Source organism: Natrix helvetica (genome assembly GCF_964273705.1).
Source record: "Natrix helvetica genome assembly, chromosome: 6".
NCBI lineage: Eukaryota > Metazoa > Chordata > Lepidosauria > Squamata > Natricidae > Natrix > Natrix helvetica.
Window position 1 is genome coordinate 81,745,304 of NC_138553.1, and position 25,647 is coordinate 81,770,950.

General features: G+C 39.5%; 1 protein-coding gene across 7 annotated transcripts in view; it reads right to left on the minus strand.

Moving 5' to 3' along the window:
• The window catches only part of MAGI2 (membrane associated guanylate kinase, WW and PDZ domain containing 2), a 498,445-nt gene that overhangs the window by 404,707 nt on the left and 68,091 nt on the right, over nucleotides 1-25,647 (minus strand). For 5 of the 7 annotated variants that reach the window (XM_081957510.1, XM_081957509.1, XM_081957508.1 and 2 more), the window contains exon 2: nucleotides 19,671-19,724. The exons of the other annotated variants lie outside the window; for them this stretch is intronic. In XM_081957510.1, coding sequence (XP_081813636.1) covers nucleotides 19,671-19,724 — 54 coding nt within the window. The remainder of the gene's footprint in view (nucleotides 1-19,670; nucleotides 19,725-25,647) is intronic. 7 annotated transcript variants of the gene reach the window in all.

The window sequence follows — 25,647 nt, forward strand, 5'->3', positions numbered from 1 at the left end:
CTAACATCGAATGGTTACTAAATTAACTATTCTAAGTGCATTCTATTTTATGTACTCACTATATCATAAATGGCTAGTTTTCACTGTGTAAATCGGATGCCAGATAAATAAGAAAATGCGTTCCTGGATAAATTATTTAAGCCACGGTCTTCATTAGAACTTCACTATCATCGGCACCCCATACCTAAAACAATTACATTTTTCTCTTTTGAACCTCTTTTTAAATTTACCTATTGTTGTAATTATGATATATTATTGCATATTATGACTGAGGGAAGGAAATTGATAAAGCCTAGGATTAAGGTTTGTCCAAATAATTTTGGATTTTTAAGAAGTATGACGTCAGGGAATTGCACAGCAGTTATCCCCGTGAGGTCAGAGATGCTGACACAAATTTGTAATTTTGTCTATAAATAAATATATTTCACTTTCTATATTTACAGCAGACAAGGTATTAGCAAGATCATGAGGTAAATCAATGAGGTAAATTGTAAGATTGCGCACAGAGAAGAAAAAGGCGGCGGCGGGGGGAAAGGGAAACACCCCCTTTACATCCAGCAACCAATCACGGCATAGATTACCTCAGGCATTCTTCAATCAATCAATTACAACTCTTTGTTCTGGCCCATTACAGTTTACGGTTCCAGCGACTAAATTTACATACCGTATCTAAAAAAAAAGATACTTTTTGGTCTTCTTAATTTCCCGAACCTTTTTTTTCTTTCAATTAAGTCCTACCTATTATGAACGATGGAAGGAAAATGTATAAAGACCAAGATTACGGCTTGCCCAAATGTCTTTGTGCTTAAGAAATATGATAGGAAGCTAGAATTAGATCCAGTAGATCCCAACCTCTCTTGAACATGTACTCAGCTAAGCTTTTTAATAATGCAGTCTAATTTTTTCTTCTTCAGAAATGAAGTTCCCTCACATTCTCTCACCGAAGAAATGTTAATGCATCCTTATAGTCCCCAAATATTATCCTAAAGAGGTTTAAAATGCAATTCGTTGCATGCTTAATCAGAAATGGATCACATTGAGTTTACTGAGGCTTATACTCTGGAAAAGAGATTTGATTAAAACCAGCTGAGAATATATATATATATATATATATATATATATATATATATATATATATATATATATATATATATATATATATATATATATATATATATATATATATATATATATATATATGAGGGCAGCCAATTTTATTATATGCTATTTGCCTCCCACTCACACATAGTGACTCATATACATATACATACATACAGACACATACATATGTATATATTTATATTACATTTTTTTGCTGATAAATAAATGAAGGGAGACTAGTATAGATCTATTTCAAGCTATTAGGCTCTCATCAGCTAGTCATACCCTTACTGGGATTTGAACTTGGGCTATTTTACATGTTAGTAAGTTATATTAACCTCCAAGCCACAAGCTCTCCTCCCTTATCAGCTGAGCCAGGGGAATGATTGGGTGTTTTGTCAAAGCACCTGGTATGCCCAAATATGGGAGGGAGCACACTGTACACACACACACACACACACACACACACAGACACACTTCATCATCATCTTCTTCTTTTAACAATCCCATAATCCCTTTGCAGGCTGGAGTCTGAGCAATGGAATGGAGCTAAGTGTTTATACTCGCCGGATGCCCTTCCTGTCGCCAATGCGGAGTCATATTCAGTGGATATATTTTCAGTATGCCCAGAGAGAGAAATATCTGCCTCTACCTAGAATCGAATTCCCAACCCCCTGATTGTGAGGCAAAATATGAAATAAGATATATTCTTCCATACTTTCAGAACATCTGGATCTGTGGTTTGTCTTTTACCAGAGCTTTAAAAACTAAATGCATGAGGGTAGGCTATGAATATGAACTGATTTAAGAATAGAATATTGCTACGTGCCGCTTAACCGATATAGTTTTAAAATTATATGCAATCACTTACAGCAGTTATAAACCACCACTAAATAACCATAAATAAACTTCCGTTTGCCAAACATCTTGACTATTTTATTTCTTGGAAATTGCAAATCTAAGCAGAATATCCCACCTGGTCTGCTACTCATTGGAGATTGCAGTAAGTACACATCACAAAACATTATCACTTATGCCATCTCACAATCAGTACTGCCAATGATATGGGAGCAATCACTAAAAATAAAGAATGCCTCGACATATTAAGTTCATTAAATGAAAATAAAAAATCCAGAGACTCTAAACGATAAGATATTTGTTACGATGATTGTGATAACCTAATTCTGATAAACCAATGTTTGCATTGGAAGAAATGTATGTTTCTGATGTGTATTGCTGCTCTGTGATGTGTTTGAACACAATGGCTCAGTGATTAAAGATGCTGAGCTGGTCAGATGGAAAACTGACAGTCCAGGTTCGAGACCCGAGCTCCGTGGGACAGGGTGAGCTCCTGTTCTTGCCTCAGCTCCTGTCCACCCAGCAGTTCAAAAGCATGCAAGTGCAAATAGATTAATAGGTACCACTTTGGTGGGAAGGTAATAGCATTCCAGGTGCCTTTGGCGTAAAGCCATGCTGGCCATACGATCATGGAAATTGTCTTCAGACAATAGTGGCTCCCTTGGCTAAGAAACGGGGGTGAGCACCATGCCCAACAGTCATACACAACTGAACAGGGGAAAACTTTACATGTAACTTTAGAGGTGAATATTTGTAGGTCAGGGTTGAAATGGTACTCTCTCGGTTTGGTCATTTTCTTGCTTGTTCATTGATGATGTTACCTAGTTTGGTAATGAAATGTCTGCTCTCTCAAAGAGCACCAAGGACCTTGCACACGTTAAGGTGACATGTATCAAACTACATCCCAAGTTTATTTCATTACCACTATATTCTATTTCGCAAATTCTCCTCGTCAAAGACATTATTTAAGACTGACTCTTCATTATGGAAAAAAAATATGTAAAATAACTCTAAAGTAAAGGTCCCCACACACATAAACAAACGTAAGGCCATGTTTAGGGAGTTTCGTGATAGGGGCTCAGCATAATCCCAACTCAAAGCTCCATGGAATAAGCACAAACGTCTTAGCTTTCTTGCAATGCATAGTGCTCAATGCATGGATAGGTTCTGCCATAGTCAATGTTAAACTCCACCCATCGTAAAGGAAGAGATTTGCAACTGGAACATAAAGGTAATTGCTAGAACAGGAAGAAAAAGTGTACCATTCAGCCCCACTATAAGATAAAATTAAAGTTTCCCCTCGCACATATGCGCTAGTTGTTCCCAACTCTAACGGGTGGTGCTCATCTCTGTTTCAAAGACGAAGAGCCAGCGCTGTCCGAAGACGTCTCCATAGTCATGTGGCCGGCATGACTCAATGCCAAAGGAGCATGGAGCGCTGTTCTCTTCCCACCAAAGGTCGTTCCTATTTTTCTACTTGCATTTTTACGTGCTTTTGAACTGCTAGGTTGGCAGAAGCTGGGACAAGTAACGGGAGCTCACTCCGTTATGCAGCGCTAGGGATTTGAACCATTGAACTGCCGACCTTCTGATCGACAAGCTCAGCATCTTAGCCACTGAGCCCTTAGACATAACTCTAAAATAACTCTAGGGCAGCATAAATCCCCAATATTTAAAACAGATTTATGAATGAGTGGAGGATAAAATAAAGTTTACAGAATAAGAGTAGGAACGCATACAGAATTAATTTTATATTTATATAAAAAAAACAGCATTCAGCTACCTCGGAAATTCTTTTTCTCGTAACAATCATATGAAAGACATGATGCTCTTGGGAAACCATATAATTCTTGCTCTGCCTTGAAAGTAAATAATTAAACTAACTAACTAAACCCTTTAAAAAAAACTCTCTTCCTTTCTCGCTTGTGAGTAAAGGCAGCCCTCCTTTTCACAATCACTCTTCTACCTGCTTTGTGAAATTGTTTGACCATACAAAAATATATCTTTTCAGTGAAACAAAGGTCCACTGTTCGAACCAAATCCCCGGTGGATTTCTTCCGATTAACTTCAGAGAAACAATTTTCACTAAAATGTCACAGAAAATGGAAACTCCCTGTCTCTGCCTGTGGCCAGAAAGATCCTTATCCACTCACTCTGTCTCCAGCAAATGTTTGTTTATTCACTGATTTATTTATCACATTTGCATAGCTGCATACCTCCCAAGAAAGTGACTCTGGTCAATGTACTGAATATTTCAAAAAAGGACCCATTCTAAAACAATCACAATGAAAAATGCCATTAAAAGGGCACAAGAAACAGGCGAGACAATGTTAACCCCAGTAAGGGGAGCAGTCGCAAAATCTTTCTGGCCCCCTGGAACCAAGCCAGATTAAGATGGGGCCAGGGCCGTCCGACAGTTATCAACTGCCTTTGGAGTGTGAGATCAGTGGGGCAGAAGAACAGCTGGAGCCTGTTCCCAATGTGCGCATGCGCAGAGCTGCCAGGAGAAGAGAACAGTTAAAGGACAAGGTACAGGTGGACTGTGAATGGCCCCTCCCATAGGGAATAAAGAGGACCGAAGGGGGAGTGGAGTTTGCAGGAGACAATTAGTTCAATTGATTAGTGTGAAGATTTGTTGGGGACTCTCGGAGACTCCTTGCCAAGTAATTGCTGCTACAGCATGGCGTTTGGAAGATCTCGGCCTGGCATCTCTCCAAGCCTGATAAGGTCTGTGGTTGTAAATTCACCCTTGCAAGACTGTTTGCTGGGACTTTGCCGGATGTGAATGAGGGGAATTCACATGAGCTTCATAAAAAAAGGGTTTTGTCGGGACGAGGAGTCTGCTTCGTGATTTTGGGAAGCCTAGGTCAGAACCGTTGAGGAAGGAAACTCGGAGACCAGTTTAGTAAAATTAAACTGGCGTTTTTCCTCCCGAAGGAAAATGAATTCCCCTTAGCAAAACAAGATTAGAAGTTATCTTAGAAAACAAGCCGTACGGCACTGAATGTACCCAATGAGTCACCTTGTCTGGTAGATAACCTAAGGATGGAGATATTCCATTGGAATGCCTGGGGATGGATGTCAGGTTGAAGCCTGGAGGACATAGCAGCCAATCTGGCCCTAGGCATATTTTTTGGGGGGGGCGGATGATATTTGTTCTGTGGGTAGATCTACTGAAGAGGAAAAAAACCTAAGTTTCAAAATACACAGAGGCCTCGTGAAATGGTGGGTGAATATGCCACGATCGAAACTTCTTTACAAGTGTCACATCCATCAGAAGAAATATTCCGTTAATGAGGTGTCACCGGAGAACTTCTGGTTGAGGAAGTAGCACACTGAAAGCACCTCGAAAATAAAACTAGCCACAGCACTCACAAGAGAAACTTCCCTCTGTGTAGAGAAAGACTTCAAGAACCTCCTGGGTGGCATTCAATGACTAAAGGGAAAGGGAAATAGGAAAGGAAAGAGAAGGGAAGCGGAGGGGAGGGGAAGGGAAGGAAATGAATACATATAGCAAGATACCTAAAGTAAATATCCTATAAGATCGATTGTTCACCAACTTTCATCAACAATCCTTTCACATGGAGGACCAAGTAAAATTTAACCTGAAATTTTATGTACAGTAATCTTTTTTTTTTTAACCAATATGTTACTGAAATGATTCCTACACTCAAACAATAACTGCCAGTGTGCTCCCTCAAGTGTGTGAGAAAAAAAGAAATCTTTAGTTCATCCCCAAGAAGGGGGGATAAGTGAAACTTATGTGGTGTATAAGGTCTCCTGTTTGAGAAAGGGGTTGGACTAGAAGACCTCCAAGGCCCCTTCCAACTCTGTTATTCTATTATATGAAAACGCAAAACGGTATAGTTGCAAAATAGGATAATTTGTTAAGTGCAGAGAATGATACTAAGTGGTGTTAGTATAAATTAGATTTTATTTATCTTTCCTTTAATTACCTTATATCTCCAATTTCTTTGATTCGGCATTTCTTAGTCCCTCTTGCCAGTTTGCGTAATGCTTTTACCCAAGAAAAAAACATGATCGGTCTGTGCATATATGAGCTAAATTTGCTTTGGGCAAATCTAGACAACTAAGATTTAGAAGCCTATTAGAAACGGCAGTGAAAATAACTTTACCTGACTTTACAAAAGCACCTCACTTTATCAGGGAACTGAAAGGTTTTGTTTTATAAATAGGTGTTGACCAAGGCTTAAACTGGAGATATTGATTCAAATGTGCTGGTTTTCTATTAGGGAAGGTTTTTAATAGCTTCTTTTAAGGAGCTAAGTTATTTATTCTGGAAGGTACTAGCTTTGCCAAAGAGTTTTAATAGATGCACAGCATCACCAGAAATTTAAATGGAAGTCATACATGCTTAGAATTTTTGAGCATCATTTTATCTTATGTTGAGCCAGTTTATGGAGAAAGGGGTGGGGGAATGGAGGGAGAGAGAAAGAGAGAGGGGAGAGAGAGAAAGAGGGGAGAGAGAGAGACAGAGAAAGAGAGAGAAAGGAAGAGAGAGAGGGAGAAAGAGAGCAAAAGAAAGAGAGAGGGCGAGAGAGTGCAAAAGGAAGAGGAAGGGAGAGAGCCGGAGAGAGAGAGAAAGAGAGAGATATGCTTTAAATAAAAATAAATAAAAGAAAACAAGACTTCTATATTTATGTTGTCAGTCTAAAACAGTGTTTAGTGTAGACTTCCACTCCAAGAATTAAAGTGGCCACATTTGAAAAACTGGGGTCTACCATGTTTGGCTGAAATGTTTCATAACTTCGGGACAGCAATTTCTCAAAGAGGGGAAAGAGGGGAAGAGAGCAAGGAAGGAAAAAGAAGGAAAGAGGGGAAGAGAGCAAGGAAGGAAAAATAAGGAAAGAGGGGAAGAGTAAAAGGAAGGAAAAAGATGGAAAGGGGAAGAGAGCAAGGAAGGAAAAATAAGGAAAGGGGAAGAGAGCAAGGAAGGAAAAAGAAGGAAAGAGGGGAAGAGTGCAAGGAAGGAAAAAGAAGGAAAGAGGGGAAGAGTGCAAGGAAGGAAAAAGAAGGAAAGAGGGGAAGGAAGAAGAAAGGAGAATGAAGAGGGAAGGAAAAAGAAGAAAAGGAAGGAAGAAGGGAGGGGGAGAGATTATAATGAGAGTGAGTGAGGGTCTGAGGGAAATACTGCCTTAGCACTTGGCCACCACAGGTCCGCCCCCCAACACGAGTGATGTTGAGCTGGCCATGCCCACCCCTGCCATGCCTCCCCCCCCCGAGGTCAAACCTTGTGGCTCTCAATGAAATCAAGTTTGACACCCGTGATCTACATCAATAGATTTACTTTGCAATAAATTCAAGCCAAGTCTTACATTAAATCTTTTTTCAACGTTTGCCTTAAATGTTGTGCAAAGCTGCAATTGCCATTCCGTGCAAACTGAGGACAGCGGTGACTTTACTTATGTATTTATGGTATTTCTATAGCCTAAAAACGGGGTGGATGGAGGTTATTCTTTTTCCAGATTTAGCCGTCCCAATCAGCCATGTTCTTGTACTCCCTCGTAAGAAGCCAAACACTGTCATTTCACAGAGCATCATTTTTGGGGGAGGGGGGCGATTTTAATTAAGACAGCATTGCAAACATCTATTTCTGAAAAATCACTTTAAGTATTGCTATGTGTTTGTTTAAGTGCCCATTCCTCGGGTCCTTTGGGTGAACAGATATTTTTTTAAATATACCAAATAGCCTTCTCTAGTACTGGAAAACATAACCACTACATAAAAATCATCCAAGATATACAGCTTCTGACCTGATCCATAATAAATAAGGCCATTTGCTCTGGATTCACAAGTTCCTAAATTACTCAAGGCTTTGAAAGCACTTAAAAATGACCTTCAACAATTCAGTGGAGCAAATGCGGTGCCCAAGTCTGATTGCCTTTCAGAAGAACTGGCATTCTAGGGTGGATGAAGATTCTTGCTTATTATCATCAATAATTCTCTCTTTTTGGAATGTAATTACGGTATCCATAATTGGGGTTAGGACAGCTTCATCTGACTAGCGTTGAGATTTAAGCTGGTAAAAAGCCAAAATCAGCAGAACATTTATACAGAATAATATGTTCAAAAGCACCTCCCTAATTATCCTTGTGATCATTTTGTCTGACAGTATTAACAGCAGGTATGTTTACATCAGCATTTTAATTATTTGCTTAATTAGATTTTGATTGTTCTTTGTTTCATAATTTTGAAAAGACAGGCTAAGTAACTACATTAAAGAATAAAAAGAAAGTAGAAAATGATCTTAGATGAAGAAGTTAATATCAGTAAATAAGCAAAGGATTCGTAAGTATCCTAACGTTTATGTTAGTAAATAGAATAGAATAGATTTCTTTATTGGCCAAGTGTGATTGGACACACAAGGAATTTGTCTTTGGTGCAGATGCTCTCAGTGTACATAAAAAGACAAGATACATTTGTCAAGAATCATCAGGTTCAACACTTAATGATAGTCATAGGGTACAAATAAGCAATCAGGAAACAATCAATATCTATATAAATCGTAAGGATACAAGCAAAATAGTTGCAGTCCTGCAGTCATAAGTGGGAGGAGATGGGTGATACGAACAATGAGAAGACTAATAGTAATAGTAATGCAGCCTTATAGGTCAAATATAAGCCAGCTATGTTATTTTATTGTTGCAACCACCGCTCATAATATATAAAGTACCACGCAATACATGTTGTCAATTTATCAATTAAATATGTATTATAGAATGTTGTCAATTCATCAGTTAAACATGTATAATGGAATGTTATTAATTCATCAATTAAATTGTACTAGAGAGCTAGTTTCATTATAATCTTAAGAAAGAACTAAAAATCTCAGTCAAAATCAAATTTTCAATATTGAAATTGCTGTTAGCACTATTTGTCATTTTCCAAAAAATAAACACACATTAACTGTGTAAAATGAAAGAAAAGAGAAAAAAAGATTTAAAAATAATCAAAAATTGAAAAGAAAATCAGTAAAAACAATGCTGAGCTCTTAAATATGCCCCATTGTTCCCAACCAACGATTGCAGAAAAATATTTATAAATGTTCAAATTGCTTCTAATTACTGCTTTCCTTCAATTTCTTCCCCGTTAGAAGCCGAAGTCTGATACTTAGAGTTTGCCTTATTACGCAACATATTATGGTCTGGTTTGGTGACAGCAGTGCCTCAGATAGAAAGTCCTTATAGAGAGTGGTAAGGACAACCAAGATCCTAGGAAGCTCACTTCCCATTGTTCAGGATACTGCTCATAAGCGCTATGTGCTTAGAGCTCAAAGCATTGTTTGAGACTCCACAAACCCACTTTACGGCGTGTCTCTGTTGCTCTCCTCTGGGAGGAGGTTTCAATGTATTTGTAGCAGGACTACTAAATTCTGAAATAGCTTTGTTCTCCATGCCATCCGTCTGGCAAACTCGCCAAGGTGCAGGTATATATCTGAACTAGACTCTGAATTTATCTGTATTTATCTATTTATTCTGTCATATTATATAGTGTATATTGGAGGTGTGACCCTTTGAGAGCTATAAGCAATGGAATTTCACTTTAATGTATGCCAATTAGTCTACATTCAAAGTGTCAATATAGTAGTTACTCTATTCTATATGATATATCAGGGTACAGAATTATTATTATTATTACTTTCTTCTTCATTTGCTTTTTATTCTTGGTTTGAGACTACCCCTTTCTTCCTGTGACCAGACTGAACAATTTTCCCTTTTACTTTGACCTAGTTAGTTAATTAAGCATGTTTCTGTATCATCAGAACGGTTGCAGGAACTGGGTATGTTTAGCTTAAGAGAAAGAAGGACTAGGGGAGACATGATAGCAGTCTTCCAATATCTCAGGGGTTGCCACAAAGAAGAGGGAGTCAAACTATTCTCCAAGGCACCTGAGGGCAGGACAAGAAGCAATGGGTGGAAACTAATGAAGGAGAGAAGCAACTTAGAACTGAGGAGAAACTTCCTGACAGTGAGAACAATTAATCAGTGGAACAGAAGTTGCCTCCAGAGGTTGTGAATGCCCCAACACTGGAAGTCTTTAAGAAGATGTTGGATAGCTATTTGTCTGAAACGGTATAAGGTTTCCTGCCTAGGTAGGGGGTTGGACTAGAAGACCTCCAAGGTCCCTTCCAACTCTACTATTGTATTGTATTGTATCTTCCAAGCTATGAAAAAGTAGATTGTTAAGATTACATTTCTAGATTTATTTTTTCTAGCAGTCAGCCGATCTAGCAGATTTGACTTCTGCGAAACTAGGGATGGATGGATGTACAATTCCTGTCTCAGAGTTCTTGGTATCTGAGACTGTCATTCAGTAATCTGTCAAATATGAATATGATCAAAGATCTGCAATAAATAAAGCACGGGGTAAAAAAAATTGATGTATGTCTCCTAACAGAACTGAAATGAAATGAAATGTACATAGTTGAGATTATGTAAGAATACTTCACAGCTGATATTTCCCCTCCTTTGGATAATAAAACAAATTTTTAAAATTACAATTTTTAAATACTTTCTGCCAGTCACATATAAATTAATTACCCATCATGGAATAGTTTCTAGTTATCTAACATGCTTCTCTGAAAAATAGCAACATTGAGCCTCGTCCGCCTCTCTTCTCTAAATTCATCTCTCTAAATTAGCAGATGAAGAAGGAGAGTGCAAAAGTTGGCGTGAAACTCAACATTAAGAAAACTAAGCATCCAGCCCTCTCAATTTCTGGCAAATCGATAGGGAAGAAATGGAGGCAGTGACAGATTTTACTTTCCTGGGCTCCAAGGCCACCACAGATGGGGACTGCAAGGTGATCCAAATGGTCAGTCCTAGAGGAGGTCAACCCTGACTGCTCTTTAGAGGGCCAGATCCTGAAGAGGAAACTCAAATCCTTTGGCCACCTAATGAGAAGGAAGGACTCCCTGGAGAAGAGCCTCATGCTGGGAAGGATGGAGGGCAAAAGAAGAAGAAGGGGACGGCAGAGAAGGAGGTGGCTGGATGGAGTCACCGAAGCAGTTAGCAGTGAACTTAAATGGACTCCAGAGGATGGTAGAGGACTGGAAGGCCTGGAGGAACATTGTCCATGGGGTCGCGATTGGTCGGACACGACTTCGCAACTAATAACAACAACAAAATTAGCAGAGCATTGATAATACAGGTTGACTTATAACCATTGGTTTGGTTATTGTTCAAAGATATGGCACTGAAAAAAAAGACTTATGACCGTTTTTCACACTTACAACCATTGCACCATCCCCACAGTCACGTGTTCAAAATTCAAGATGCTTGGCAACTGACTCATATTTAGGACGATTGCAGGGTCCCGGGGTCACGTGATCCCTTTGGCCACCTCCTGACAAGCAAAATCCGTGGGGGGAAGCCAGATTCACTTAACAATGATGTTGCTCATTTAACAACTGCAGTGATTCACTTAACAACTATAGAAAGAAAGGTTGTAAAATGGGGGAGGGGGAAACTCACTTAAGAAACCTCTCACTTAGCAGAAATGTTGGGCTTAACTGTGGTCATAAATCAAGGACTATCTTAGCTTTGCCAGGTATATCAATATATCCCATATGCCATGCAGATAACTAGATGCCAAGACATGGATGAGAGTTTGGGCAAGCTCTAGGTAAAGGTTCCCCTCATGTATGCATGCTAGTTGTTCCCGACTCTAGGGGGCGGTGCTCATCTCCGTTTCAAAGCCGAAGAGCCAGCGCTGTCTGAAGACGTCTCCATGGTCATTTGGCTGGCATGACTCAACACCGAAGGTGCAATGAATGCTGTTCCCTTCCCATCAAAGGTGGTTCCTATTTTTCTACTTGCATTTTTACATGCTTTCGAACCCCCCGACATTAGAACCACTTCTGACCTCCGCTCCTTCCGGCAAAAACTGAAGACCCCCCTGTTCCGACTAGCAGGCCTGGCATAATTCAACTGTCCCTCCTGGCAAATGTATTATATCTGGTTATTTTAGGTTTTTTTTAATTTACTGTATTTGTTTTTAGGGGTTTGAATTTATTTTATATCTGCTTTGTACAGTTCTTTTAACTACATTTTAACCTCCTCCATGTCAATTGTCAACTGTACATATTTAATTTAATCTTATTGTATCCTGTTATATTTTGTATGAACTGTACACCGCCCCGAGTCCCTTGCGGGAGCGGTCTAGAAGCATTAAATATTATTATTATTATTATTATTATTATTATTATTATTATTATTATTATTATTATTATTATTATTATTATTGCTAGGTTGGCAGAAGCTGGGACAAGTCACGGGAGCTCACTCTGTTACGCAGTGCTGGGATTCGAACCGCCCAACTGCTGACCTATCTGATCAACAAGCTCAGTGTCTTAGCCACTGAGCCACTGTGTCCCAAGCTGTACCTAACCCAAAACACGCTCAGAATCCTGCAGCAAGCCACCCAATGCCTACAGGATTATCCTCCTCTGCCCCCACTCTGAATGCCAGTCAGATGCTGCTGTCTGAACCAAATGCAACTTCTGAGTAACTTTCAAAGGCAGCCCCATGTCAATCCTATTGCAGTAGTCTAAGCCAGTAGTGATGAAGACATGAGCCTCTTTAGCAAGATTCTCATATTGCAGGGAAGCTTTGAGGGGGAGGGGGAATAATGGCGACTACAACTCATTTGAATTTTTTTTCTAAAAGAACTCTAAAACTCTTTTAAGAAGATGTAAATTCCTCTAGGCTTATCATGATGAATATGAGAGAAAGATGATAGATAGATAGATAGATAGATAGATAGATAGATAGATAGATAGATAGATAGATAGATAGATAGATGATAGATAGATGATAGATAGATGATAGATAGATAGATAGATAGATGATAGATAGATAGATAGATAGATAGATAGATAGATAGATAGATAGAGAGAGAGATAGAGAGAAAGGGAGAGAGAGGAGAAGAGGAGGAAGGTAAATAAGGAAAGGAAGAAGGGAAAGAAAGGAAAAAGGGGAAGGGGGAGGGGAGGGGAAGAGATGGGAAGAGAGGAGAAAAAAGGAGGGGTAGGGGAGAGAAGAGGGGAGGAGGAGGAGGAGGAGAAGGGAAAGAAGGGAGGAAGGAAAAGAAAGAAAATGGGAAGAGAAGGGGAGGAGAGAAGAGAGGAGAGGAGGGGAAAGGAGGAGAGGAGAGGAGGAAGGGAAAGAAAGGAAAAAGGGAGGGGGATGGGGGAGGGGAAAGGACGGGAGAGGAGAGGAGAGAAGAGAAGAGAAGAGAAAATGCTTTATTTCAGTTCTCAGTTTACCAGACTGTTAGGTAAATTAATATGTGACAGCTATTTTCCAGCAATAAAGGATAATTAGACTCCTTTCTCCCATTTACAACTTAGCTCTAAAATCTAAAAACACAGCACGTAATTTACTGTATTTTACAATAATGCTAATGTGTTACAAACAGCAGGATTCAGCATAAGCATTAAAAATCTAAGTTGGTATTTAACAAATATTCTATATTTGTTAAGAAGTGCAATGCAGTGACATGCTGTTTCGGAAATGGAAAATGGAGGAATTAGCGGGAAAGATTTAGGACAGGAAAGTAAAATGACAACAATCAACTCTGAAATCTTTCAGAGGGAGAGAGAGAGAGAGAGAGGCAGGCAGACAGACAGACTGAGAGAGAAAGAGAAGAGTACTCAAATTAAAAACAGTAACAGGACAGAATTAAATCAAAGATAAGTAGTGTATATGGATTGTATTTAAGAATGTATTTATGACATCAAGCTGGCAGGAATAGCCAACACTCCAGAAGAGAGGCTTAAGATACAGAAGGATCTTGACAAACTTGAACATTGGGCTCTATCTAACAAAATGAAATTCAATGGTGGAAAAAGTAAGGTTCTAAATTTAGGCAAGAAAAACAAAATGCACAGGTACAGTATAGGTGGTACCTTGGAGTACCTGTGAAAGGGACCTTGGAGTCCTCATGGACAACCATTGAAATAGGAGCCAGCCATATGCAGCAGCTGCCAAAAAGCCAACACAGTTCCCTACTCTAGGGGGCGGTGCTCATCTCCGTTTCAAAGTCGAAGAGCCAGTGCTGTCCGAAGACATCACCATGATCATGTGGCCGGCATGACTCAACACCGAAGGCTCATGGTGCGCTATTACCTTCCCACCAAAGGTGGTCCCTATTTTTCTACTTGCATTTTTACAAGCTTTCAAACTGCTAGGTTGGCAGAAGCTGGGACAAGTAACGGGAGCTCACTCTGTTACGCGGCGCTAGGGATTCAAACCGCCAAACTGCCAACCTTTCTGATCGAGAAGCTCAGCGTCTTAGCCACTGAGCCACTAAGTCTCCCTACTTAGGTAGGTTCAATTGCTCTTAATTGTTCTTTGCCTTCTTGCGTGCCGCCAAGCAAAATCTGGCCGCCTCGTGTGTAATTTCAGGGCTGGTGTCAGGAAATAGAAATTGCTTATGTGTTTGTGGTTGCATCCTCTTTTTCTAATCAGGAGTGCGGTAATTAGAGCATTTCCAGGTTCTGTATAAAACTGGCAACACTCTGCACAGCTCTTACTTTTTCCTGAGTCTCAAGGACATTGCAACGAGTGCGCAACAACTTTTCTTTTTAAGCCAGAAGTGCTGAAGGAAAGTGTTTGCATCAGGCTAAGTTAATGCACAGATACTAACAAAAGGACTTAAGTAATGAGCTTCATTATTTCCAGGAATGGCTCAGTTCCTTTCTGCGAGTAATTTTTCAAAAAAGAATCCGGGTGGAAAACAGAAGGAAGATGGTAAACATTTGTCACAGGCTCCCAAAATATTCGTCGAAAGGTTTGGTGGGTTTTTTTTGGACTGTCTCTCCTTTATAACAGGCACAGAGACACACATGTGTTAAGAAAGATATTGCAAAACTTGGCAGCTTAATGAACTGTCCAAACAGAGAAAGAACCACAATTTTCCAGGTGAGGAATTTCACCATGTAAGAATCAGATAAGTAATACAACGACAAACTTTGCTCATTCATCTCTCTCCCTGTCTGTGCTGTTAGCATCGGTTGTATTACACGAATACATTTGGATTTGTTTAAAGACAGGTAATCTATATGTTTTGTCATTCGTATTATTGGCTAAGGAAGCAATTGTTTTCAATAAGGGCTCCGTCAATCAAAAAATGGTTCTTTGACCTAGCTTGAAAATTATTAAGAAAAGCATAAGAAGCAGCTGTCTTTCAGACTCCCGCACAGACAGACTTATGACCACAATTGAGACCAAAATTTCTGTTGCTAAGCGAGAAAATAGATGGGGAAGAAATGGAGGAGTGACAGATTTTATTTTCCTGAGCTCCAAGATCACTGCAGATGGGGACTGCAGCCAAGAAATTAAAAGAGGCTTGCTCCTGGGGGGGAAAGCTGTGGCAGATCTAGATAGCATACTAAAAAGCAGAGACATCACCCTGCCAACAAAAGTACATCTAGTCAAGGCTACAGTTTTTCCAGTTGCAATGAATGGCTGTGAACGTTGGACCGTAAGGAAGGCTTAATGCCAAAGAATGGAGGCCTTTGAACTCTGGTGCTGGAGAAGAAGACTCCTGCGAGTCCCTTGGACTGCAAGGCCATCCAACCGGTCACTCCTAGAGGAGGTCAACCCTGACTGCTCTTTAGAAGGCCAGATCCTGAAGAGGAAACTCAAAGACTTTGGCCACCTGATAAGAAGGAAGAACTCCCTGGAGAAGAGCCTCATGCTGGGAACGATGGAGGGCAAAAGAAGAAGAAAGGGATGGCAGAGAATGAGGTGGATGGATGGAGTCACCGAAGCAGCCAGCGTGAGCTTGAATGGACTCCGGAGGATGGTAGAGGACAGGAAGGCCTGGAGGAACATGGTCCATGGGGTTGCAATGGGTCAGACACGATTTTGCAACTAACAACAACAACAACAAAACGAGAAATTTGTTAAGGGAGTTTTACCCCATTTTACAACTCTTCTCACCACATTTGTTAAGTGAATCGCTGCAGTTCTTAAATTAGTAACATGGATGTTAAGTGAAGCTGCACTCCACATTGACTTGACTTGTCAGAAGGTTGCAAAAGGGGATCAGATGACCCCAGGACACCGCCACAGTCATAAATGTGAATCGGTTGTCGAGCATCTGAATATAAATCATATCACCATGCGGATGCCACAATGGTGTTGAAAATGGTCGTAAGTCACTTTTTTCAGTGCCGTTTTGACTTCAAACTGTCACTAAGTGATGTGTTGTAAGTTGAGGACTACCTGTATTATGGAAGAATCATGCCAGTATCTCTTTGACAACAATTATAATGGTGTTTTCGAAATACGGTGAAAAAAAAACACCAAAAACAAGATGGAAGCCAAAAGAAATGTTGCTCTGATTTCCCCATTATGGCTAAAAGCAAAGATAATGAAATATTTTTAAAAGACCCACATATAGACATATTTTATGATCAAATATTAATCCAATCCGAGATAATTTTTGCCTCACAAATAATTAATCCAGGGAAATTCTGCATCCACCTTCTACAGTGGTACCTTGGTACTCAACTGCTTTAAAACTAATCAAATTTGGTACTCAATGCATTTTGACACAAAGGTTTTGTCCCCCGATAGTCATTGTTTGTTTAATACTCAACCCACAAGCTGCAACCTCTCAGTATCGGCTGCCTTGTGACTTACTACATGATTATTTATGTGGAAAAAAATGTTTGTTACTCATCGTTTTTGATACTTATTGTACCTCCCCGAAGCAATTAACAATGAGTTCTGAGGTTGTAGTTATATCAAGGGACTTATTGCAAAATAAATGGTGGAAATGGATGGCATTTGTACAATGGGTGCAAGCTTATCCCCAAACTACCTAAACAGAGAGAAATAAACATTAAGTGACAGTCCTGAAAATACGTAATTGTTCAATACACATCATGATTAAATCAAATCAGAAAGGCAAAAAAATAACGTGTAAATTTGATAGATAAGGAAAAGTTGTTTGGAGAAGATGATAGTTAAGCAAAAGCAACTGATGGGGAATGTTTTTGATATGACTAGTAAATCATAAATTATTTGATAGAATTCCAGAACTTTGAGAAAATTCTCAGTTTAAACCATTAGATATAGATGATATAGATATAGATATAGATATAGATATAGATATAGATATAGATATAGATATAGATATATAGATATATAGATATATAGATATATAGATATATAGATATATAGATATAGATACATAGATACATAGTTACATAGATACATAGATACATAGATACATAGATACATAGATATAGATATAGATATAGATGATATAGATATAGATATAGATATAGATATAGATATAGATATGGATATAGATATTTAAAATCTTGGGGATTATTTTAATATGGTTACAAAATGAAGGTCACCCAAAACAAAATGCACCTGTTATGTATTACATTTTGAAAATAGATAATTGTATGTATCTCTGTAAAATTTTATTAAGCTTCCTGACTTTAATCAGTGGCTTGTTTTTTGGCTTTTTAAACATCTTCCACAAATCCAAATCTATTTCGAACAATATTAATGAGAAGAATCAAGATCTATGAATTCAGATACACGATTGGGAGAGATATGTTAGTCACGCATCTAAGGTCGTGCAGTATATCTTTTTAATTTGGGATACCAAAGTTTACTTAACGTGAAGAACAGAAGTGAGAAGACTGAGAAAGATGAAAAACAAGTGAGTAAGCATGCTATCGTTTAAATAACCAGATGGGTAAGGAAAGCAATTAAGCGGTGCAATAGAAGCAATGGGCCAATATTTTATTGCATAATAAAATATTAAAGAATAAATATCTGCTGTAACCATTTCTTAGAGAAAAACCACAGAACAAAATGTAATTAAAGCAATTAGACACTTCGATTAAAAGGGCCCTGCACATAAATATCATCAATAATTAAACAGCCAAAAACTTCTGACAAGCAAAGTCACTGGAGAAGCCAGATTCACTTAACAACCGTGTCACTCATTTAAGAACTGCAGTGATTCACTTAACAACGGTGGCAAGAAAGGTCGCAAGATGGGGCCAAACTCACTGAACAACTTTCTCGCTTTGCGGGATAAACTTTGGGCTCAATTGTGGTCATCAGTTGAGGACTTCCTGCGTGAACGCTTTATGCTTGCCTACCCAATGGTAGGATTCAGCTGGCTTGTACCGGTTCAATGAACTGGTTGTTAAATTACCCACCCATCCACCCCGCTATCAAAGTGGATCCTGGGCACTGTGCTGTGCTGCAATGGAGAATGCGGACAAACGAACAATTGGCATGAGGGAAGGAGAAGGCTGCTTTCATCCTTCCCTCATGCCAGCCATTCCATTGCCCAATTCTCCATTGCAATGCAGCGCAGTGCCCAGGATCCACTTTGATAGCGGTGTGTGTGTGTGTAATAATTTACCTGGCCAAACTAACTCCGCAGTCTCCCTACATTGGGCCTACCTTCGATCGTGCTGCCAACTTAATTCCTCATCCCTCTCACTTCACTGTTGGTCACAGACTGACCAACACCTCCTGCACGCAGCTCCATGGGGAGGGGGGGAGTCCCTCTCTCCACTTCCCCACAATTCTTCCCCTTCCTGGGCGAGCTCTCAGGAACATCAACTCTTTGTCTCTACGATAATCCAGAGGTGGATTCCTACTGGTTCGGACCAGTTCGGCTGAATAGTTAGTAACCTGGCCTGCCTGGCCCCCGAATCAGTTCCCTCAGCACCACCATCTTGTTTTTTGGCTTCTGCACATGCGCAAAAGCATTCTTTAAAGTACTGCGCATGTGCGCAGAGCCTGCAGCACGCCTCTCAATGAACCGGAAGTAGCAGCAGCTGGAACCCACCCCTGAGTAATCCCCCTCCTCATTCCCCAGAAACCTCACTTCTTAAAGGAGCCATGTCCAGAAGGCTGAAACAGCTGCGAGACCAATCTGCACCCTCGGAAACAGCCTTTAGGCAAAGGGTGGAAATTTAACAACCGGTTTGCCCAGGAGTTCAGCTTGGCCGTCACAGGATGGGAATGGGCAACGCCTCCCTCAACAGCCAACCTGATCTTGGGCAAATCGGTTGTTAAATTGTTTGAATCCCACCACTGCAGGGATAGGTTGCTACTGGCATTACGTCCGGTTTGGCACGCAAAAATTTTTTCTCTGCACACATGGACACTTAAAAAGGTCTGAAGAATGTTAGAAAGGGGAAAAAAATAACATTTCCGCAATGGAGATTGCTGTGAGCATGCGCAAAACGAAAAATAAAGACACCACCACAGACAAGAGAACCGGTTCAGGTGCATGGGCCCCCAAGTTACTACGTACTCGGCCGAACCGGGCTGAACCGGTGGGAACCAACCTCTGCACCACTATGCATACCTCATTATTTATTTCTAAGTAGGCTGTCCTGCTTCTGTCATAAAAGTTTATGAACATGAGATTGTAGGACGGTTAAAGAGCAGTGATGGATGTGAAAGCAAATATACATGTCCGGGGATAATGATGCGAGATCGAATTTGGGTCATCCGATGTGGGGGTGTTTGAATTTTCTTAGTGACCTTGATACTCAGAAAAGGAACAGGTGGAGTAACATGGAAATGGAACAATTAAAGATAGGTTAGGATGCCTGTTTTCTCCCCATATTGGATATCTCATATATTCAACACGAAACAAAAATATGTATATTATTAGATAGGGAGCCTTACCACTGCTCAGGACTTCCGAGGGCTGGAAGAAGGCTGTTATCCTGCGTTTTCCACCTGGAAAAATACAGATAAGGCTGGAAAAACATTGGAAGGACTGGTGTCCGTAAGACCACATTTAGGGAGTTTCGTGATCTCAGCATAATCCCGGCTCAAAGCTCCATGGAATAAGCACAAATGTCTTAGCTTTCTTGCAATGCATAGTGCTCAGTGCATGGATAGGTTCTGCCATAGTCAATGTTAAACTCCACCCATTGTAAAGGAAGAGATTTGCAACTGGAACATAAAGGTAATTGCTAGAACAGGAAGAAAAAGTGTACCATTCAGCCCCACTATAAGGTAAAAGGTAAAGGTTCCCCTCGCACACATGTGCTAGTCGTTCCCAACTCTAGGGGGCGGTGCTCATCTCTGTTTCAAAGCCGAAGAGCCAGCGCTGTCCGAAGAGGTCTCCGTGGTCATGTGGCCGGCATGACTCAATGCCAAAGGCGCATGGAACGCTGTTCTCTTCCCACCAAAGGTCGTTCCTATTTTTCTACTTGCATTTTTTACGTGTTTTTGAACTGCTAGGTTGGCAGAAGCTGGGACAAGGAATGGGAGCTCACTCTGTTACATGGTGCTAAGGATTCGAACTGCCAACCTTTCTGATTGACAAGCTCAGCATCTTAGTCACTGAGCCACTGAGTCCCTTACGTTTACAATATTAGGTGCATGTTTATTCAGGAATAAATGTAAGGAAATGCCAAAATACCTCATTCTCTAAATTATTGGTGATTATGATGATGTTTTCCATCTGTCACTATGATTGTAATGATATTAATAATCCATTCTGAGCCAACATTAATCTTTTCTACTAAAATAATCCGTGGGATTTCCAAAGGAAAAGGAACAAACAGCTGTCAGCAGCAATAGTATTTTTCATCCATTTACATTTATGCTTTGGCCAACAGATTGCACTCAGCAAATAAATCTACGGACAGGTATAACATTCATCAATAAAAAAGAAATTTTGAACAATTGAGTCTTTTTGTATTTTAGAGGGATGCAGGGAGAGGTTATCTTAAAAACTAAATGTAGTTATCCTCTTTCTTTCTTTCTTTCTTTCTTTCTTTCTTTCTTTCTTTCTTTCTTTCTCTCTCTCTCCCTTCCTTCCTTTTTCTCTCCTTCCTTCCTTTTTCTCTCCTTTCTTCTTTCCCCCTCTTTCTTTCTCTTCCTTCCTTCCCTCCTTCCTTTCTTCTTCCCTTTCTTTCTTTTTATCTCTCTTCTTCCTTCCTTTCTCTCTCTCTTCTTCCTTCCTCCTTTCTTCTTTCCCTCTCTCCTTTCTTTCTTTCTTTCTTTCTTTCTTTTTCTTTCTCTCCTTCCTTTTCTCTCTCTCCCTTCCTCCCTCCCTCTCCCTCCCTCCCTCTTTCTTTCTTTCTTTCTTTCTTTCTTTCTTTCTTTTTCTTTCTTTCTTTCTTTCCTTCTTTCTTTCTTCTTTCAGCTGTTAATGGGAAGATACTTTCTTATTTCCCTCAAAATCCAACTTTAGAACAGAGTAGCAGAATAACAGAGTGGGAAACCAGAGTTTGGAAACCAGATATGAACCCAGAGATGGTAGTCCTTGGGTTATGACCAACATTTCCATTGCTATGCAGTTTCTAAATGAGTTTTATGACCATTTTTTGTGCCACAATCAAATCTCTCCAGTTGTTGGAAAATCTCATGAGCCTTCAGGAGTTAAGATGGAGAACCAAAATTTACAGCAGCTTCTTCCCACCTTCCTCCATAAAAAAAAAAAGACAGAAATCCAAGCAAATTTACTGCTTTCCCTCCTGATGAATCCATTCAAGGTAGAATTGATCCTGAGCCTCACCTTTGAAGGAGTATAAAACAGGCCATGCTCCCTTTCTGATTGAAGCTGCAGCAGAAATGAACAGCTGCACTAATTGAGGGTTAGGCCCAGGTTCATGTAGTCAGTTATTTTGAAGTACTTCAAGGACTTGCTGAAGGTGGGAGCATAAAGTTGAGTTTCATGTGTTAGCTCAGCCTGTGACTGGAATGGAAGACGAGCTCAAAGGCAGAGTCCGAAAACTTCATATAGAATACAGAATGAGCTCATTCTTCAGGACTCCTAACAGATAAAGTCAGCATTTATTTAAAGGAATTTACAATTGCATTGGCTTTTTTTGGCTGCCGCTGCCCACTATTGGCTCATATTTAACTGGTTGTCCACTAAGAATCCAAGGTCCCTCTCACAGTTACTGCTATTAAGCCTGGTTTCACCCAGTCTATAGGCATACTTTTGGTATTCCTTGCCTAAGTGTAAGACTTTTTACTTTTCTGTACATTGAATTTATCGGATGCTTAAAGGCAGCATTATTAGAAGGTAAAGCAATCATTCATTGGCAATGATTTTATGTTGGATTGCTACACTGGAACTTCAACCTATTTTGTAACAACTCTCTCATAATCCAAAATAATCTATATCCCCAGTCACATTTAATGAAGTTGGAGAAACATAAGTAGGGTTAGTAGAACATCATTAAAGGAAAAAAATGTTTATATATATAAGGAGGCGAGCCTGTGGCTTAGTGCCTAAGACTCCTGCCTAAGATATAATACAGCCCAGGTTCAAATCCCAGTAAGGGTGTGGCTAGCTGATGAGAGCTAATTAGCTCGAAATAGATCTATACTAGTCTCCCTTTATTTATTTATCAGTACAAATACAACACACACACACACACACACACACACACACACACACACATACATACATACACATATTATAGGAACAAAGAGTTGTCCGGGTCTTTCTTTTACATCCTCTCATTTTTACACAGTCCTTTCTACATCATAGCTTTGTTTTCACTTTCAGCCAAATTATTCTCTTCTATTATTTTCCATCTTTATTTTTTCTTGATGCTTAGACAATATCTTCCATTGCCCCTTCAAAGTTACACCAAATTTTCCTTTCTTACTTTCTCCATTTTGCTATAAACAGCATACTTTCTCCAATTCAATTTAAACATGGAGAGAATTTCTTTCAAAACATTTTTTCTACAATTAACAATATCCTATCATTTCTTTATTTCTTAACCAGTTACCTCACAATAACAATCTTACTACTATTCTCTTTAGCCTACTAATGTAACTCTTTCCCCCTTTCTTCCTCTTTTAACCGTTCTCTCTTGGGTTCTCAAACATTCCAGTTTTAATTCTTTCCCTTCTTCTCTCCCTTTCCCCTAACTTGTTTTTTCCCCCATTTTTGTGATGGTTGTATCTTTTCTTCAGAGTATTTACTTTTATAATTCTAGTAACTTTCCCCAGGGTTTGTGCTCCCCTCTTCTCCTATTTGTTGTTCTGTATGTTCCATTTGATTTCCTGTTTACAGCCCTCTTTAAGTGGTTAAAGCACACATCCCTGCGACCAATTCGCTCTCACAGGGAGGGACTCCTCCTGGTGCCGTCCACCAAGCAATGCCAACGGGCGGCGCCTAGGAGTAGAGCCTTCTCTGTGATGGGCCCAACCCTCTGGAATGACCTCCCCCCCGACATCAGAACTACCACCGACTTCCGCTCCTTCTGACAAAAACTAAAGACTCACCTGTTTCGATTAGCCGACTTGGCCCACTCATAGTTTTATCTTACCTCCTGGCAGATATTTTTAATTGGGAATTTCTAGGGTCATTATTTTAAATTTAATTTTTTGGGGTATTTTTAGGGGTCGTTTTTTAAATACTGTTTTTTAATGCTTTACTTTAAGGTACAGTCTTTATAGCCTCCTCCATTTAAGTATTTAAGTATTTGTGTATTTATGTATTCATTTTTATGTATTCCATTTGTGTTTTAGTCTGACTGTACACCGCCCCGAGTCCCTTTTGGGAGAGGGGGCGGTCTAGAAATATGAAATAAAGTAAAGTAAGTAAAGGTTTACAACCTTTTGCCCCCAACAATCTCATCCTCATTTTACCGGCCTCGGGATGGAGGGAAGGATGGAAGGCAGAGTCAAACTTTTGCTGGTGGATTGAACTCTTGGTTGTGAGCAGAGTCAGCCTGCAACACTGCACTCTAACCACCATTGCAGCATTCCCCATGATCCTGTCATCAAAATTCAGATGCTTGGGAACTGATTCATACTTATGACAGTTGCTGCGTCCCAAGGTCACGGGATTTCCCTTTTGCGACCTTTTGACCAGCAAAGTTAAGGGGGAAACCATATTCACTTAACAACCAGGTTACTCACTTGCAGTGATTGACTTCACAAACGAGGCGAGAAAGGTTGTAAAATGAGGCAAAACTCACTTAACAAATGTGTCACTTAACCATATGAATTTTGGGACCATTGTGGTTATAAGGCGAGGAGTACTTGTAACAATTTTTCTAGTTTCCCCTTTATAGAGTATGGAAGAAACAGAAAGTTGGAGAAATTTGTTTCACAAGTGAATTAATCATCTAGATACTAAGGAAGTTGCTCGCATAGGACTTCCCCCTTGGAAAATGCGTCAGGACACAAAATAAATCATCCGACATTATAAGAGCACCTGCAGTGTTTGGAGCACCTGAAGATGTCGCAGTCCAGAAAGCTTAATCATTCAAACATGTCTTTCCAGAAGGTGCAGCTTTCTTTACAATAATAAAGAGTAAGAAATCAAAGCCCAGTTATGCAATCACAGAAAGCTATAACACTACATCTCTTCCAGAATTTTGACAGTGTATCCTGAGACAAAAGACTCCACTGAAGGAAAGAGACAAAAATAGTTGAGTTTGGTCACAGAATCAACCATCCCAACATTGCAGTTATGTTACTAAACAAGGATAGTGTGTCTGCCTGCCTATCTGCTTGTCTGTCTGTGTCCACCCATCTCTCTCTCTCTCTCTCTCTCTCTCTCTCTCTCTCTCTCTCTCTCTCTCTCATCTATCTATCTATCATCTATCTATCTATCTATCTATCTATCTATCTATCTATCTATCTATCATCTATCTATCTATCATCAATCTCTCTATCTATCTATCTATCTATCATCTATCTATCTATCTATCTATCTATTTATCATCTATCTATCTATCTATCTATCTATCTATCTATCTATCTAATTATCTATCTATCTATCTATCTATCTATCTATCTATCTATCTATCTATCATCTATCTATCTATCTATCTATCTATCATCTATCTATCTATCTATCTATCTATCTATCTATCTATCTATCTATCATCTATCTAATTATCTATCTATCTATCTATCTATCTATCTATCTATCTATCTATCTATCATCTATCTATCATCTATTTATCTATCATCTATCTATCTATCATCTATCTATCATCTATCTATCTGTTGGACTAGAAGAGCTCCAAGGTCCCTTCCAATTCTGTTATTCTATTCTATTCTATTCTATTCTATTCTATTCTATTCTAATTTCTATCCCATCCCACCCTACCCTACCCTACTCTATTCTAATTTCTAAGCCATCCCAACCCATCCTACCCTACCTTACTCTACCCTAATCTATTATAATTTCTACCCTATTCTAAATCCTCTTCTAAATCCTACTCTATTCCATTCCATTCTATTCTATCATCAATCTATATCTTTCTATATTCTATCTATCATCTAGCTATCATCTATCTATCTATCTATCTATCTATCTATCTATCTATCTATCTATCTATCTACCTACCTACCTACCTACCTACCTACCTACCTACCTACCTACCTACCTACCTATATCTATCTACCCTCTTTCCCTGAAAATAAGTCCTCCTCAAATAATAAGCCCAATAGGGCTTTTGAGTGCATGCACTAAAATAAACCCTCCCCCCGAAAATAAGCCCCCCCCCAAAAATATTGCAACACAGCAGCAGCCATGAGGTAACCACGCTCGCCGCCTCCTGCACCTCAAAAATTATAAGACCTCCCCGAAAATAAGGCCAAGCGCTTATTTTGGGAGTCAAAAGACAATAAGACCCTGTCTTATTTTCGGGAAAACATGGTATCTATC